The sequence below is a fragment of the Carica papaya genome, chromosome 9 (genome assembly GCF_054855325.1).
Source record: "Carica papaya isolate Zhongbai chromosome 9, ASM5485532v1, whole genome shotgun sequence".
In the NCBI taxonomy this organism is placed as follows: Eukaryota; Viridiplantae; Streptophyta; class Magnoliopsida; order Brassicales; family Caricaceae; genus Carica; species Carica papaya.
In genome coordinates, this window is record NC_142317.1 from 2,632,897 (window position 1) to 2,649,362 (window position 16,466).

Genomic DNA, 16,466 nt, shown 5'->3' on the forward strand with positions numbered 1-16,466 from the left:
GTATAAATTAAAAACTTCACGTTTTCAGTTCTCCTCTTGATATGTGAAATACGTTTGAAATGATTGAATTATTCTGTAAAATTTATTTTAAAATGTTTATATTTAGTTTGAGGGGAAAAAAAAATATAACAATTTAATTATAAATAAAATTAAAGCATCAATTAAATACTACATTTGAAATAGCAACATATTTGAGATAAAAGAAAAAAAAAATTTACAGAATTCTTCAATATGTATTACATAAATAATTTGATAAAATCAAAATTTTCCAATGAACTCCAAGAAAGATACTGGTACTAGAATAAAACTGAGGAAAGGGTTCGTTTCTATGTGAATCATCACGCATCCCACAAACAATATGGTGCTATAAAAGCAAATCATATAATGATATTGATTTCTCTCTCTCCCAAAAGAGCAAGAAGTCAATAATTTACCACCTTGAAATTCAATAGTCATCGCTCGTGAAATGCTGAACTCGAGGAAGTATGCAGATCTGAGTGTTTTCCAATTGATTCAAAGATGCATTTGCTTGCCAACTGTCCAAACCAGTGAACCCATATTTTTTAGCTACTTCGCTAACAAGTAACCTGGTCTAGCAAGAAGGGGGAAGCATTATCTTCCGAAATCCATACTGATGGTGGTCCAAATCGACAAGTCACATAGCAGATAAACTACCGAAATCTCTAGTTAAACATCAGAATTTGCCTCTTTCATCTGGAGAGAAACAAGAGCAGACTCAATTTCAATACTGAAAGGTTATCAGATGGCCAATAATCAAATATCTCAAGACTTACAGATTTCGCAAGTTCATTAGCTTTTTCTTCATTGAAACCTAAAGCAACCAAGATCTTGTGACCTGCCGATTCTTTTTCTGAACAAATCCCAAGAAGTATATTTGTTGGTGTTATTTCCCCACTTTCACCTGTAGTTCATATAACAGTTTGAATGAGATACAAAACATTTTGCAGTTGAAGATTAAAATGACTCTAACATACACAATAATGTATATTTGATTAAAAAAAAATACACAACAAAGTATAAAAGGAAGACTATAAGATGCAAAAAAACTTACTGTTCATACTTTTAGACTCAAGACATTCCAAACACAAACCAAGCTTAACCGTAAACGAAGTTCTCATTGAATTTGATGATATTTAATTAATTGTATTGCATAGAAATGTTATCTTTAGTGCAGTGTACTGCTTTCGAGGTTTTGAGCACATAATCTCTAAAGTCATGCTCTGACAACAAATCTTAGATTGCCTACTACATAGACTTTACACTTCCACACACTTAATGACTTCTTAAAGATCAAGAATGTCACTAGAAAGATACTCTCAAACTATGCAACTCACAACAAGGACGTAGCTTGCCCTTTCATCCTAAAAAATTCTAAAACTTCATTTCAATCCATTATCTAAGCAAACATATCAATTGATAATTATTTTTTTCTAGGTACAAGGAAAAATTTACATGCTAGAAATGTCAAAAAACAGAAAACTGAAGCAATTCTACAAAACTTAGGTCCCTAGAGTGCCCGTAGTCAAAAGACAGAAAAAACTTGCAAGTTATGCTCTTCTTTGCGAGATGAAAACTGCTGATTTTTTGTATGTCACATTATAATTCAATTCAGCATAAAAGATTAAAATTGTGTTTAGAAGCTACTTCATGCATATTTCGTCAAAACCAACCAAAAATTCCTATTATGATCAGTCATCAGAGAAATCTTGCATCATAAAATTCCATGCTTTGCAAGGTACTGCCAAGGTTTAATTAAATTACACATCATGCTATAACTAAGTAGAAATGAAAATGTTGCAGCTTCGTGGTTTGTAAAAGAAGGTTTTCACCGTGTGCTTGGATTCATGTTTGCCAAATGCAAAGCCAAAAAAATCCTTAAAAAGCTCAAAATTAGAAAAATAAATAAACAAACAAATAGAACAAATTTCCATGCGGCAAAGCAACAAAAGCCAAAAATACTATGATCTTTTATATTACAACCAGAGACCACCTGACTTCAGTTTCTCATTGACAGCCAGGTCAAGGACCCTCTGAGCTTGGTCAGTAAGTGGAGGATGCTCAGGGCTGAAATAATACATGTCAGATTTTCCTAGTAGGTTTACTGTCTCCTCTCGCACCTTGAAAAGAGTGACTCCATTAGCCCTCAAAAATTTAGCAGCTGGACTTGTTCCTGAAATGGGGAAAAAAAGACACCAATAGGAAAAAAGAACATTTTCAAAAATAAAAATAAATAAAACAGAAAACAGCTTTAAACATCAAAAAAGCACATGAAGGCATTTGAGAGCAATGCACGTATATGCATTCCTCTACACTATGTTTGGAAGTTGAGAGAGAAAAAATTCCTCTACGCTATGTTTGGAAGTTGAGAGAAAGAAAAATTAAAAAAAAATCGGGACTGAGGAAATTGAATGAGAGGACAATGGAAGGATTATGATAATCTGAAACCAAATGTTCATGGTTATCAGAAAGGGAGGGAATAAACTCTGCCAAATAAGATGTTGTACAGGCTACAACAACAAGGGAAATAAGAGGAAAAGGTGATAAAAAAATATTCCTGTAAAAACACTCCTATCAGTCTAATAACCTTGGTGCAGTTAAAAAATCAGAAGTTAAACATGTATATATATGATTGAAGGATCACTTGAGGTACTCGAGTTTGAGATCAACTAAGAACATAACTAATAAATCTCAACCTTCTTCCGTTTCACTGAGTTTCCTCTCACCTTGTCAAAAAATGTAAAAATAATAAATTAACCCATTTTCTATAAACTTAACTTTTCGACAAGTATCCAATTTAATTGCTCTCGTGATACCAAAGCCGAGAAATTGTTATTCACCAACTTTGCAGCTGGCTCTATCCTACAATTAGTCATAATTCCTTCACACATTACCAGAACTTGGAACCATGCAAGCTGCCCCTTCAGTTATTCCTTCAGCTTTGCTTGATCTCATATTATCACCTCTTATTAGCATATTTTTCGAGGTTAAATCAATATCCTAAACTCAAATTCTCGTATCCATACAGATGGGATGACATAAAATATTGTCTACCTACTACCTGCACTCCGCCGCCTTCAAACGGTAATGATATCAAGATTTAAGAGCAACTCCCGAAATTTGTCACATCTATTAGAAACACTTCCTCAACACAGCACAATGAACTTCTGTAAAGGGTTTTTCTGATTCATACTCATGTTTCCCGCAAAAGTTTTGGCAAACAAAGTAAGTTAACACTTTCCCATTACAACACAGTAAAATTTTGAGAAGGGTTTTTCTGATCTAACACATGTTCTCGCTCGGGGTTTTGGCAAACAGAACAATTAGCATTTCATCGTACACCTGCAACCGCAAACGATTATCAAATTCTGCAAAAAGAAAAAAGAAAGGTTTACCAAACACTAACCTTCAACTAAAATGCCCATTAGAAGTGCTTCAGTCCCCGTATTCGGATACTTAAGCTTTCTTGCCTCCAATTCCGCCATAGCAAATGATTTTATAGCCCTCGCTGACCATCTAAAGCAACCATTATGGTAAATAACAACTCATCACTACAAAAATTAGCATATACAGTGTATTCAGCAATACTTCACCATTATGAACTTACCTTGGCAATTTATCGGAAGAAGCCCCCACTTCTTTCCTGCAAAAATCAATCCAATGCGCAGTGGTTCTCAATTAGGGGAAAAGCCCAGCATTAAAGTAGCAACAGAACAAACTTAACCGAATTGAATAGAAACTAACGAAATTGGAAGGCTGAACGACACCGTAGTGGTAGCCGTCGTCGAGCAACGATATTTGGGAACAAATTGGACCCGGTTCGGTACCCGAATCAGAAGCTTGGTTCCGTACATAGAGCTTAACCGTAGCGAAAAAAAAGACTCTCGGCGCTTTGCATGGCCAGAATGAGAAGTTGAGGCTGCAATTGGGAGAAACGGGAGCGTGTAGGCGGCCATTTAACAAGAAAAAAAATAAGAAAAACCTAGAATTTGTCTACGACTGCGATAGCTATGTCGAGACAGTGGCTTGTTCTTTTTCCTCTTCCTCGCTTATTCTTCTTTCTTGGTGCAGGAATCGACTTGGCTTGGGTGGATAGGTCTGTGCTTGGGTCTTGGACTCCTGGGACGACAAAAGGAGAAGGGGGAGTTGCTCAAGTTTGTTTCTGTCGTCGCTTAAAAATTAGTTTTTTAAAAAATAAAATATAAAATTATATGGCTGTTTCTTTTTTTTAGTGTATTAATTATTGATTTTGTTATTTATAATTAATTCTAAATAATTAGTCAAAAATTATTTGTTTATTTATTTATAAAAGCTCAAATATTTTAGTTAAATTATTTTTCGTTGCATTATTATTTGATCATTAATTTTAATTTTTTTTAATATTCAATTCGTTAATCAATAATTCATTATTTTCAATCAAATGATTTTTTTTAACTGGCTATTCATATTAAAAATATTATCATTTAATTAAATATCGACAATAAGATCGACTTCTCATGTAACACCCCAAAATAAATAGTATGTAATTTAAAATTTATAAATATAATTTTTATAATTTATTTTTCATTTAATTTAGAGTAAAATTGATTGAGAATTAAATTGAAAATAATTTTGAAAAAAATGAATGAAAATTTAAGTTTTGGGAATATTTTTGAAAGCAAAATTAGAAAATATAGAACAAAATATAATTTTTAGAAGTTTTGCCACATCATACGTCCGGTTAGCAAGCCCAGTGAATCAGGACGCACCGCATGGTAGCAGACGCTGATGCGATGCCACACGGGCGATCTGCGTGCCCCGATCGAATGGCCCAGATCCGTTTTCGCGCGCACGGATTGCCCAAATGCGTTCCATCCCCAAACGCGATCAAATGGTTAGATTTGAACGCGATCAGACAATCCATAGTAGATCGCGCCACACGGGCGATCTGCGTGCCCCGATCGAATGGCCCAGATCCGTTTTCGCGCGCACGGATTGCCCAAATGTGTTCCATCCCCAAACGCGATCAAATGGTTAGATTTGAACGCGATCAGACAATCCATAGTAGATCGCAATGGACGGTCCAGATCAAACACGATGGGCTGTCCAAATCAAAAGTTGACGGATATAAATAACCCACATCCGCATCAAACCATAACCCTAGTCGACAGAACCCATCACCGGATAAGAATACTTGACCACCGGATAAGAATACTTGACCACCGGGAAGGAGTCGCCACCACCCCCCGCTACACCGGAACCCTTTCCAACCGCCAAAAAATGTAAAAACTTTCTTTTTTGCTCGAAATTCAATTTTAAGCTCACTCATGTCCAAATCAGTGCGAAAAGACCGGGTAATTAGCCAAAAAACGCTGACGAAGCCCGGCGACGCCGCTACGGAGAATTTCACAAAACGCATTCAATGAGCTCTTTTTCGATTCTCATTCTGTGTAATTTTTCTACTGTTGTGATCATCGTGTCATTCTCTACAGGTTGACCGGAGTAAAACACCCAACTGCAACGTGAACCGGATGAGTCGCCACATTGGAGAGTTCCGCCGCCGGTGAATTTTAATTTTTTGTGTTTATTCGGTCAACCGATACCCTTTGAAGTGTTTTCTCTCATAAATTGATGCAAAATCAGTCAAAAACAGCCAACCCGAAGCAGACCGCAACCGCGAGTGGCGGCGCTGTCGCTGGAGCACGGCAGAGCCACCGTGCCGGAATTCTGAAATTGGCCAAGTGGGTCTCGAGACTGATTTTGAGTTTATTTGAGACATTTATAAGTATTATTAGCGCGTTTTAATTTTCGAAAAAAAATTTAGAGAACCCAAAAATTACCCGTAGGCGCAGTCGAACAATTTAACTTTTCCGATATTAAATCGAGTAAGGATCCTTCACCCTATTCTCTATCATAGAATTGAAGTCTAAATAAATAATAATACGGTATTTATGCATAATTAATTACAGATTGCTAATAGAGCTTGAACCAAAAATTGCTCTCTGTTAATTTTTATTGATTTATTTTACAGTCTAAAAGTATGATTGTATCTGATTTATTAATCTTATGATTTGAATGCATAAATTGATGTCTTACGTGACTACTGTTTGATTGAAAAACTGAGATATGATTGCATTCATTTATGTATGCTTGTTTGTTTGTTTGTGTGATCATGATTGATTTTGAAAATAGAGACTAAAGAAAAATTGAAAAGTTGTGTGATTAAATAAACATATGGAATGACAGCTTTACTAGATATCCTGCGAAATGGTTGATGGACCAGGTACATAAAGAACCTTACCGTGAACGTTATCTCATATTGGACAGAGTATGGAGACTTGATAATTCGGCACTCATGCCGGACGGTGTATGGGAACGGCCCGCTTCACCCTCATACTGGACGGGGTATTAAAGTTTGATAATTTGATGCTTATACTGGACGAGGTATGGAGACGACCCGTAATTGAGATTGTTAAATGAAATGGGTCATGTGTAGCGGGAACATCCATATTGATACTAGTAAGCTAGTGAAAATATGACAGTTATTATTTGGTTATTTGACGATGTGTATAAATTTATGATATGTGTTATGTTACTGATCCTACATGAAATTATGATCCGTATGATATTATTGTATGCATAAGTTGTTTTCATAAATTCCACTGCGGTAAGTGAACGGTAAATAATTTTATAATTGATAAATGAATTTGCTAAATTTAATGCTCAATTAGTTGTTTTTATTTTTATACTCATATTTATTTATGTGTCGGTGATATAATGTGATACCCGTACTGGGTTAGTGTAGCTTATTGCTTATTTAATTATTTCAGATCAATATAACAGGTTCTATAGCCAAATCCGCAAGAAGATTATGAGTATATGCTATATATTTTATTTTTTCCGTTTATTTTTTTATTTCTTATGTTTCTTTCAAAATGGTAAATTCTATAATGCTGTTTAATACTTTTAAGTTATTGTGTAAGTGATGTAAATTTTAACCATTTTATTTCGCTCACGCACTTAAGTTATTATCTATTTCATTTGGTTATTTTCGGGACCATTACATCTCGTCTGAAATAGACATCAAATTTCCATGGCTAATTCAAATTTGGCTTGATATTGGAAAGTTCCCTTCCTTCCTCATCTTATTGAAAAAGTTCCACAAGGGACATGCTATCGCTAAGAATTGCAATTTGCTTTTTCCTAAGGCAAGCATTTGATTCCACTCTCATTACTAATTAATAAAAAATATATATAAAATAAGATGATAATTAATAATATTATTAACTTATTAAATATAGTTCGTTATGTTATCTTATTAAATAAGAAGAATAATTATATATACAACATAATTAATAAATATATTATTTTTAAATAAATAATAACTATTTAATTGTTTATTATTTTGTTATTATAAAAATAAATAAATAACAAAATATTTTTAAAATTATATACTTTTGATAAAATTGTAGTATACATTTTTCTCAAATAGATAATAATTTGGAACGACATATTGAAAAAGATAATTTTTTTTTAAAGATAAAACATATAAAAATGATTCGTATTAAAAGAAATACACAAAATTTTGAAATTTTTATTAAAATTAAAAAATAAGATAATTATATTTTAAATAGTTTTACATATCAAACTCTCTCAAAAAATTGATAAATATTATTTTAGTATGAATTTGTCACGTACTTTTTGATATTCTTTTTTTAAATTTTTATTTATTTTAAAGTAAATTTATCATATTTTTGTTATTAAAAAATTATAATTTGTGTTTTAATATAAATCATAATGTATTGAATTAAATTTTTATTAAAAAATAAGTATAATTATATAGTGTCTCGCTGTTAAAACAAAAATTAAATTTTTTTTAAATAATGCATATTAAAAATCATATTAAAGAGAAAATATAGGAGATTTTGTAGAACATTGAGATTTTTTTTTAATTAAAATATAATAAATTTAGAGAACTGCGGTTGTAGTAGTTTAACATATCAAACTCTCTTTTAATATTAGTTAACATTATTTTATTTTAGAAAATCAGTATTATTTTAAAATAAATTTTGTAATGTCATATTTAGAATAACATATTAAATTTTATTCAGTTTTTTAATATATTCCTTTTAACTTTTAAGTATAAATAATATTTATAAAAATAATTAAAAAAAAACAAAAAGTACGTCTAAAAAGAATATATAATTAAATATTATAGAAGGGTTAAAAATAATTTATTTTTCAGAAAAAAAAAATTAATGGCTAATAGGTATCACTTTCTTTGACAATTACAATGAACACTGAAGGCTGAAGAGGTGGAGCTTAATGAAGTAATTTAATTTTAGCAAATAAATCACTTAATTTAATGATGTTATTAGTATAACACCGAAAGGCGCGCGACAGGCCGATGGCCGAACCCAGAAAAGTGGGCTTACGAAAAAGATGCACTAAAAAAGCAAGGGCAGTTTAGTAATTAGGGGTTACCACGCTTTACACACCACTCTCTCTCTCCATATTCCTCCATACACACTAGGCGGAGAGAGTGAGGAAACACGCAGAACAGGAATCGAAGCCGGGCAAAATTCATGAATTTTCACAAAATAATTTTTTCTCAGGATCTAGACCGCCAATAATGATTTAATTCCTTTCTCCTGATCCAAGATCTTCACTTTTGTAGTCTTCCGTTTTGTTTTTCGCGCTAATATCGCTTGAATAACAAGGAAGAAGAAGATACCATACGCTCTTTCGATAAATGGATATTGTTCTTCGAGTCCAGGTTGGATTGAGATCCTAATATTATGTATATTTCTTTCTTGTATGAGCATTCTAATTGTTCGGGAGATTTAGCGATACGTGAGTTTGGCGGTCTTTTGAGTTTTTTTTTTTTTTTTTTATCGTCTTTCTAATTCAGATAATGCTATTTATGGAGAATTAAGAGTTAATACGGATATTAAATCTAATTTAGTTATCGGATTTTTGAGTAGTTTAATTCTTTTTCATAACTTTTTGTTGTGATGATTTCATCTTCTTTCTTTCCTTTTTTTTCTCGAGCTTTATTGAATTTATCATTCCTGTCTATTATCGTTCCTTTGTTTTTGTTTCTTTCTATGGTCGTTTGCGCGTGACGTTTCGTTATATTCCGTTACTTTATTTACAGGGATTGTGTTGATATGTTTCTTATTCAGATTGCAGGAATACCTCAAAAAAGTGCTATCGACGATAGACCTTGAAGAGAATCCAAGGAAAGACTTTTTGTAAATCGGAATCGTTATTAGTTTACCCGAATCAGCGAAGATAATTCGAATTGTTTTGTGGAAGTTTTGAAAGATTTTGCTTGCATGTACTCCTTTTCATCCATTTGTTTGCTTTGGTTAGTAAGAATTTTCCACGATTGAATTTTGGTCCCCAAGTGAAATTTTAGATGTGGTTCAGTTTTGAGCGTCTTATCCACGAATTTAGAGCGTAGGTCTATAAGGTCACTTGTTGCAGAAGCTATATTCACCAGATTTTATCAGATGCCATGACTTTGGGTTCTCCCAAAGCTTCTTCTCCTGCAATGGCGGCGTTTCCGCGAAGACTCTCCTCTATTGTTGTTTCTGTGGGCGGACTGGCAGTTTTCTTGGTTTTAGCTTCCTGGCTTCTTATCTCAAACCCAATTGGTTCTTCCGTTGCTAGTTCCAAGAAACTAGATTTCCCAATACCTCTAGTCAATTATAGTAATAAGGATCCTCGTATCAATGCGGAAATCGTTGATAGGAGTTCCCCTTCTGGGTCTAGATTAGAATTTCCCGAGAATTCTACTACTCCTGATGTTGTCGAGAATGGCGAAGTGGTAAAGAAGAATTCTACACCATCTAACTTGCACGTGCGCGTGAATTCAGGTGGTTCATCAGTTATTTCGGATGCCGAGGAAAAATCAGATCAGATGCTAACGCAAGAAGAGAAGACCAAGAGTGTTTTTGCTTCTTCCAATATCACTGAGGAGGTTGAAAGTGCTAAGTCATCCACTTCCAGTTTGGAAACTAAGTCTGGTATCACAGATGCAGGATCTGGTGATACCGCTGGAAATAGTTCTTCCAATGATTTGAAGTCTACAGATGTAACCCAGAGCGGTGTTCAATCAGGTAATCATTTTATTGCCTTTTCTTTAATCTGTTTTTAGTTTTCATTCAGTGGGTTTTGCTTTCTTTATGAAAACTATTTGAGAATTGATTGATTAGGGTTGGCTTTTTGATCTGTTTATTTTAGTAGGCTTTGTTTCTTTTATGGAAAATAGTTAGGAATTGATGAATTAGGATATTAGTTTATCATGTTTATCTTTATACTTAATATTCTTTCTACACTCCAGTCTGATAGTTGCTGTTTCCCCTTGATAGACATTTATTGGATTTCTTGTCTGTCCAGGTAGGTTGTCTGGTAAATAAGCATTCTCCGTCACTCTGAATTTGAATAAGATATCTTCTTGTGAAAGCATCTAAAAGAATAGGAAGAAAAGAAAACAGTCAGATGATTTGATTGTTTTCATGTTTAGTTTAACCAAACCTTAGATCAACAACCAACTCTTTGATTAAGCTAGAGATGAACGCACGAATGCACTAAAATGTTAGTAATATATCAATCAAATCGGTAAATAATTCTCGTTTGAATATACTGCTCAATGCAAACTAGATCTGGCTACAGCCTACATGTAACAGAGGATATTTTGCACCCAAGGATTTGCCTAAAATTTTTTACTTGGAATTTCTTGGCCTGACTAATTCTCTTGGTACATTAATTCTTCTGATCTTCTTTATTTCTTTTTGGTCTATGTAGATTGTGATCTGTACCATGGAAACTGGTTTTATGATCCACTTGGACCATTATACACAAACAACACATGTCCTGTCATAACACAGATGCAGAACTGTCAGGGGAATGGCAGGCCTGATAAGGAGTATGAAAATTGGCGGTGGAAGCCATTTCAATGTGACCTTCCACGTTTTGATGGGAAAAAATTTCTGGAGTTGATGAGAGGCAAGACGCTAGCTTTTGTTGGTGATTCAGTTGCTCGAAATCAGATGGAATCAATGTTGTGCCTTCTCTGGCAGGCAAGTGTTGACAGTTTCTACAATGTCATTACTTCTCAAATAGTGGCTAAGTTAATTTGAGATCTAATCTTGTGAATATAGCATGTCTAAATGCAGCAGAAAAAATTCTGTGTTTGATATGCTGACAAAAATGGAGGTCAAGGTCTGTGTTTGTCTGTATCTAGGTCTCAAGGTCTGTGTTTGTCTTTATCTAGGTTTAACATATCGGCCAGCTCTAATAACCATTTTCTTTCTCTGGGGAAAAACAAGAAGAAAAAGAGAATATTATGATGTCTAGCAATTTTTTCAACTAGTCCTTAATCCAAGTGAGTGTTCTCAGTATTGGCCTAGTGTGGTGACAACCCTGTTTATATTGCGTGGATTTTGTAGTTTAAATGTTGTCAGTTGTTTCCAGCATTTGTTTTTTCCAGGGTAATCTTTAATATTCTTTCCAAATAGCAGAATGAGGGGGGGTGGGGGCTGCCCTGTTTCTCCAGAGAGAGCGTTTACTGCATACCAAGTCACCAATGTACTTGTCAGAAAGAAAAAAAGACACCTTTCTAATTCACCTGTGAATATCAGTCAGAATGAAGCAGTAGTTGCCTGCACATGCTACATTCATCGTACTTCATCATTCCGCTTCTATATTACTAAAGTTGTTCCTACTAAAAGTTTGTTGGATAATTTCAGGTAGAAGTTCCCAAAAACCGAGGAAACCGAAAAATGCAAAGATGGTACTTCAGGTCGGCATCTGTGATGATTGTCCGGATATGGTCTTCTTGGCTTGTCCACCAAACTTCTGAAGCATTTGATTTTGCTCCAAAAGGAGTTGTGAAGCTGCATCTTGATGTCCCAGATGAAGGTGTAATGGAAGCCATTCCAAATTTTGACGTTGTGGTTCTTTCTTCTGGCCACTGGTTCGCCAAGCAGTCTGTTTATATGTTGAACAATGAGATTGTAGGAGGACAATTGTGGTGGCCAGACAAGTCTCGGCCTATGAAGGTCAATAATGTTGAAGCATTTGGGATTTCTGTTGAGTCGATTCTCACAGCTTTAGTTACTCATCCCAATTATACGGGACTTACCATTTTGCGTTCATTCTCACCTGATCACTACGAAGGTGGAGCCTGGAATACAGGTGGATCATGCACTGGAAAAGTAAAGCCACTTGCCTTGGGGGAAATAGTAGAAAATGGCTTTACTCAGATAATGCACCAGAAACAGGTAACGGGTTTCAATCAGGCAATAAAGCAGGCCACAGGCAAATCAAAGTTGAGGTTGATGGATATCACTGAAGCATTTGGTTACCGGCATGATGGACATCCTGGTCCCTACAGGAACCCTGACCCAAATAAGATCACAAAACGTGGCCCAGATGGAAGGCCCCCACCACAGGATTGCTTACACTGGTGCATGCCAGGCCCCGTTGACACATGGAATGAACTTGTGCTTGAAATTATAAGAAGAGAATATGAGGGTAACAAAACCTTTTCATCATGACGTGATTGCCTCTGTTTGAAGCAGCTTACTCTTAATGTAGGATTTATTTATTGTTAGGTTGAGCGTTAGCCTAGTCCATTTTTTTTAGAGAACTACAGGATACTTGTAGAGAAGGATCTATGTGCTATAACTAGTGGGAAGATTACCAATCATTGTACTAAAAGAATTTTTTTTGGTCCTATTATTGATATCAAAATGTGTAATTCAAAAATATGTAATGCAATTTTGTTTCTGTTCATAGGAGGGTTATTATCTATTCATGTTTCAAATAAAGTAAGAGTTGTTCTATGAGTTAGCTCCGGCTGAATTATGAAATATGTATGTGTTATTATTTAGGCAAGTAAACCTTACAGACTTACAGTGTCTTCTAATAGACGATGATCGAGGCAGTATCCCTCTCCATTTTTGCTGTTGATCAGCTTGCAGGTAATGCTCTTTACACGATTGATTGTGTGGGAAAATTTTCTGGCAGGGTAGACACAAAATGAGTGGCCGGGTGATACTTCTTGCATGTGCTAAGACTTTTTAGGAAAAAATATGTTCCTGGCTAGCAATAAGTCTTATTTTTTCCAGGGGATCATGGTTGAAGCAGAACATGAACAACAGCAAGCCGTTTGTGAATATTCTGGTGGCAGCTCGAGAACAGAGATATTTTGAGAATTCAATATGTACAGTTTTGACTGATCATTTGCCTCATTGGTTTCATCAACCTTAATATTGGACCTTGTTGTGGGATGGACTAATATATTAAGATCTCTTGAATTTTTTTTTTTTTATAGAAAATTAGTTCAATGCTATTATATACCACACTATCAAAAGAAAATCTCTAGTGTTTAGAAATTGGAAGCATGAAACAAAGAATGTATCGTAATAAATTCAAAAATTTCAAAAAAAAAATAAATTATAAATTTAGTACGGAAGTGAAATAAATAGTTAGAGTTTACATTTTTTACACAATAATTGAAAGTACTAAATAAAATTTACGAGAATAACTCTTTTAAAAGAACAACTAATAACTAAAAAAATAAATTAAAAATAAATAAATTGAACGTTCTACTCGCAATCATCTTGTGGATCGGGCTCTAAATCCTAATTCTCTTGATCTGAAATAGTTAATAAAAGAATGAGATACACTAACCCAGTAAAAATATCACTCTACTCACCGACACATAAATGAAAGTTGGTAAAAATCATAAAAACAACTAATGGATTTCTTAATTAAGCAAAATTATTTATCGTAAATAAAATTATTTACCGTCTACTTACCATAGCGAGATTTACAAAAATAACCTATAGAGTCTATTACATAACACATACCATAATTTCATATGCAATCGGTTTGAATAATAATTTTTTCTTTTATCAGCCTACTAGTATGTATGGGGGTCCATAAGTATGTTCCCACAACGTGTGAACCTTTTTTTTATAACATTTCTAATTAATAAGTTATCCCAATACCTCATCCGGTATGAGTGCCAAATTATTAAATCTCGAGACTCCGTCCGATATGAGGGTGAAACGAGTCGTCCCTATATCTTATCCGGTATGAGCGTCAAATTATCAAACTTCGATACTCCGTTCGGTGTAAGACAACGTTCACGGTAGGGTTTTCTATGTACCCGATCTGTCCACCATCTCCCAGAATATCCAGTAAGGCTTCTATTTCATCAATTCACTTAATTAAATAGTTTTTCTATTTCTTTTAATTTTTAGTTTCTCAATTCAACCATAATCACGTGAAACAAGCAATACATGCATTTAAACTATAAGATCAATCAATCATATATTATCATGCATTCAAACTGTAAAATAAATCAACAAAATCAACAGTGAATAATTTTGGATTCTGCCTCCATTAGTGACATGTAATTAATCATGAATATTTTCTAAATTGACCAAAATACTATATTATTATTATTAATTAGATTTCAATTCTATAACATAGAATAAAGTGAGAGATTCTTACTCAAATTAATGTCTGAAGTGCTAAACTTGTTGACTGCGCCTACTGGCGGTTCCCAAGTTCACTGAATTTTCTTTTAGGGATTAAAACGCGCTTTAAATACCTAAAAATATTTAAAAAAAATTTAAAATCAATGTTAGGAACCCTTTTTGGCCAATTCTAGAATTCCAGCACAACGGTTCCGCCGTGCTCCTACGACGGCACAATCGCCCGCGATAACGATTTGCCTCGGGTCGGTTGTTTTTGGCCATTTTCGGTCAAATTCGGCCGGTTTTGTATTAATTCCTGCGAGAAAACTCCTTAAGAGCCTTGGTTTGCTGAAATTTTTTTTAAAAAATAGAAACTCACCGGCGGTGGGGGTTCTTCGATGCAGCAGCTCCGCCGGCTCACCTTTGCAGTTGGGTATTTTGCTTTGGTTAACTAGAAAAGGAAACGATGATTACAATGGTGGAAGAATTACGCATAATGAAAATCGGGAAGGACCTCATCAGAGGCGATTTTTGCAATTTTTTACCGCGGCGACGTTGGACTTTACTCGCGGTTTTCGGCCAATCCACTGGTTCTTTTGCTCCAATTTGGCCATGGGGGTATTTAAAATCGAATTATGAGTTAAGGATAAAATTTTTACCTCTTTTGGTGGTTGGAAGTGGTTCCAGCGCAGCAGTGGTGACGGTCGACTTCCTTTTCGGCTGCTGGGTCTTCTTCTCCAGCGGGAGGGGTCTGGCAGATAGGGTTAGGGTTTGATGTGAAGATAGTTATTTATATCTGTCCATTTTTAATCCGGGTCATATATCGCGTTTGATCTGAACCGTCAGTGTGCGCGGGAACGAATCTGAACCATCTGATCGCGGGCACGCAGATCGCTAGTGTGGCCTCCCGCGTGGCACTGCATCAGCGTCCCTTGCCACGCAGCGGACTTTGATTTGTCGGGGTTGCTGACTGAGCGTCCTACGTATCACAATTTTTTTAAATTATATTTTGACCATTTTTTTTCGATTTTTCTTTCAAAAACACATTAAGAATCCAAATTTTCATTTATTTTTTCTAAAATTATTTTCAATTTCATCATCCAATTATTTTTCTTAATTTTTTAATTAAAATAAAATTAAAAAAAAAATAAAAAAATATATTAGTATATTAATTTTAATTATATTAAAATTAATTAATTAAGAGTATTACATATATCAACTATTTTCATTTGAGAAATTAAAGATTAAGTTAATTCTAATTTTGTTACTGCAACTCCATCGTTATACTAGTTAATTTTACTAATATACTCTAATATTTCAAAATTGGAAGTATGAAATAAAATACAAATTGATTTTTTTTTAAAATAAAAATTAGAAATATAAAATAAAGCATAGATCCATTATTTTTTTTTTCCGAAAAATTAAAAACTATATCGAATTCAATTTGATCACTATAATTCTATTAACGTACTAATAAATAAAGTAACTAGTTTCATTTAATTAAATATTATAAACTAATGTCATTTTACGAATACTCATAAAATTATAAATTCTATATTATTAATGACTTTTACATTTTTAATAATATTTTAAGTAACATCTTCAAGTAAAAGACAATGATCTTACTTACTAAATCGCCGCGTTAGTGCACAAATTCGAAGTTTTATCACCATATCCATTCCCCTTCTAATACTGACCTACTAATTTTTGGGCAGACTAATGTTCGCCTCTTTTTTTTTAGAGTTTAAGTTTGCATAATTTATATATTCGATATCTAATTGTATTTTTATTCATTAACCAAATCAAAAGGCTTGAATTTTTCCTCTGTTGCTGCCGTTTCTCATCTTGAGGTGTAGAGTTTAGAAGTGCGCTTCGTATTTTTATTTATTTTATTTTAAGCATAATTTTTTTTATTTTTAAGAGAATAGTTTTTTTTTTATATATATAAAAATATTTTATGGGTTATTAATT

General features: G+C 33.8%; 2 protein-coding genes across 2 annotated transcripts; one reads left to right on the plus strand and one right to left on the minus strand.

The window, feature by feature from the left end:
- Positions 1 to 197: 197 nt before the first annotated feature.
- LOC110823464 (Double Clp-N motif protein) lies at positions 198 to 4,118 on the minus strand. The gene is made up of 6 exons (XM_022053851.2): positions 3,763 to 4,118; positions 3,626 to 3,661; positions 3,425 to 3,534; positions 2,012 to 2,191; positions 795 to 922; positions 198 to 714 (listed from the first exon to the last, which is right to left on the minus strand). The coding sequence occupies exons 1-6, from the start codon at positions 3,972 to 3,974 to the stop codon at positions 688 to 690; spliced, it is 693 nt and encodes a 230-aa protein (XP_021909543.1). The 5' UTR covers positions 3,975 to 4,118; the 3' UTR covers positions 198 to 687.
- Positions 4,119 to 8,500: 4,382 nt separating this feature from the next.
- On the plus strand, positions 8,501 to 12,851 carry YLS7 (trichome birefringence-like protein (DUF828)). Its single transcript, XM_088211101.1, has 4 exons — positions 8,501 to 8,773; positions 9,183 to 10,121; positions 10,810 to 11,088; positions 11,758 to 12,851. The coding sequence occupies exons 2-4, from the start codon at positions 9,518 to 9,520 to the stop codon at positions 12,561 to 12,563; spliced, it is 1,689 nt and encodes a 562-aa protein (XP_088067227.1). The 5' UTR covers positions 8,501 to 8,773; positions 9,183 to 9,517; the 3' UTR covers positions 12,564 to 12,851.
- Positions 12,852 to 16,466: the final 3,615 nt, after the last annotated feature.

Excerpts from the sequence above, each read along its gene's own strand:
- LOC110823464 (XM_022053851.2), bottom strand. The coding sequence starts at position 3,974 with ATGGCCGCCTACACGCTCCCGTTTCTCCCAATTGCAGCCTCAACTTCT. Across the intron at positions 3,662-3,762 it reads TCGTTCAGCCTTCCAATTTC|GAAAGAAGTGGGGGCTTCTT; the intron begins GTTAGTTTCTAT and ends TGATTTTTGCAG. Across the intron at positions 2,192-3,424 it reads AATGGGCATTTTAGTTGAAG|GAACAAGTCCAGCTGCTAAA; the intron begins GTTAGTGTTTGG and ends TCCCCATTTCAG.
- YLS7 (XM_088211101.1), top strand. The coding sequence starts at position 9,518 with ATGACTTTGGGTTCTCCCAAAGCTTCTTCTCCTGCAATGGCGGCGTTT. Across the intron at positions 10,122-10,809 it reads CCAGAGCGGTGTTCAATCAG|ATTGTGATCTGTACCATGGA; the intron begins GTAATCATTTTA and ends TGGTCTATGTAG. Across the intron at positions 11,089-11,757 it reads GTGCCTTCTCTGGCAGGCAA|AAGTTCCCAAAAACCGAGGA; the intron begins GTGTTGACAGTT and ends AATTTCAGGTAG.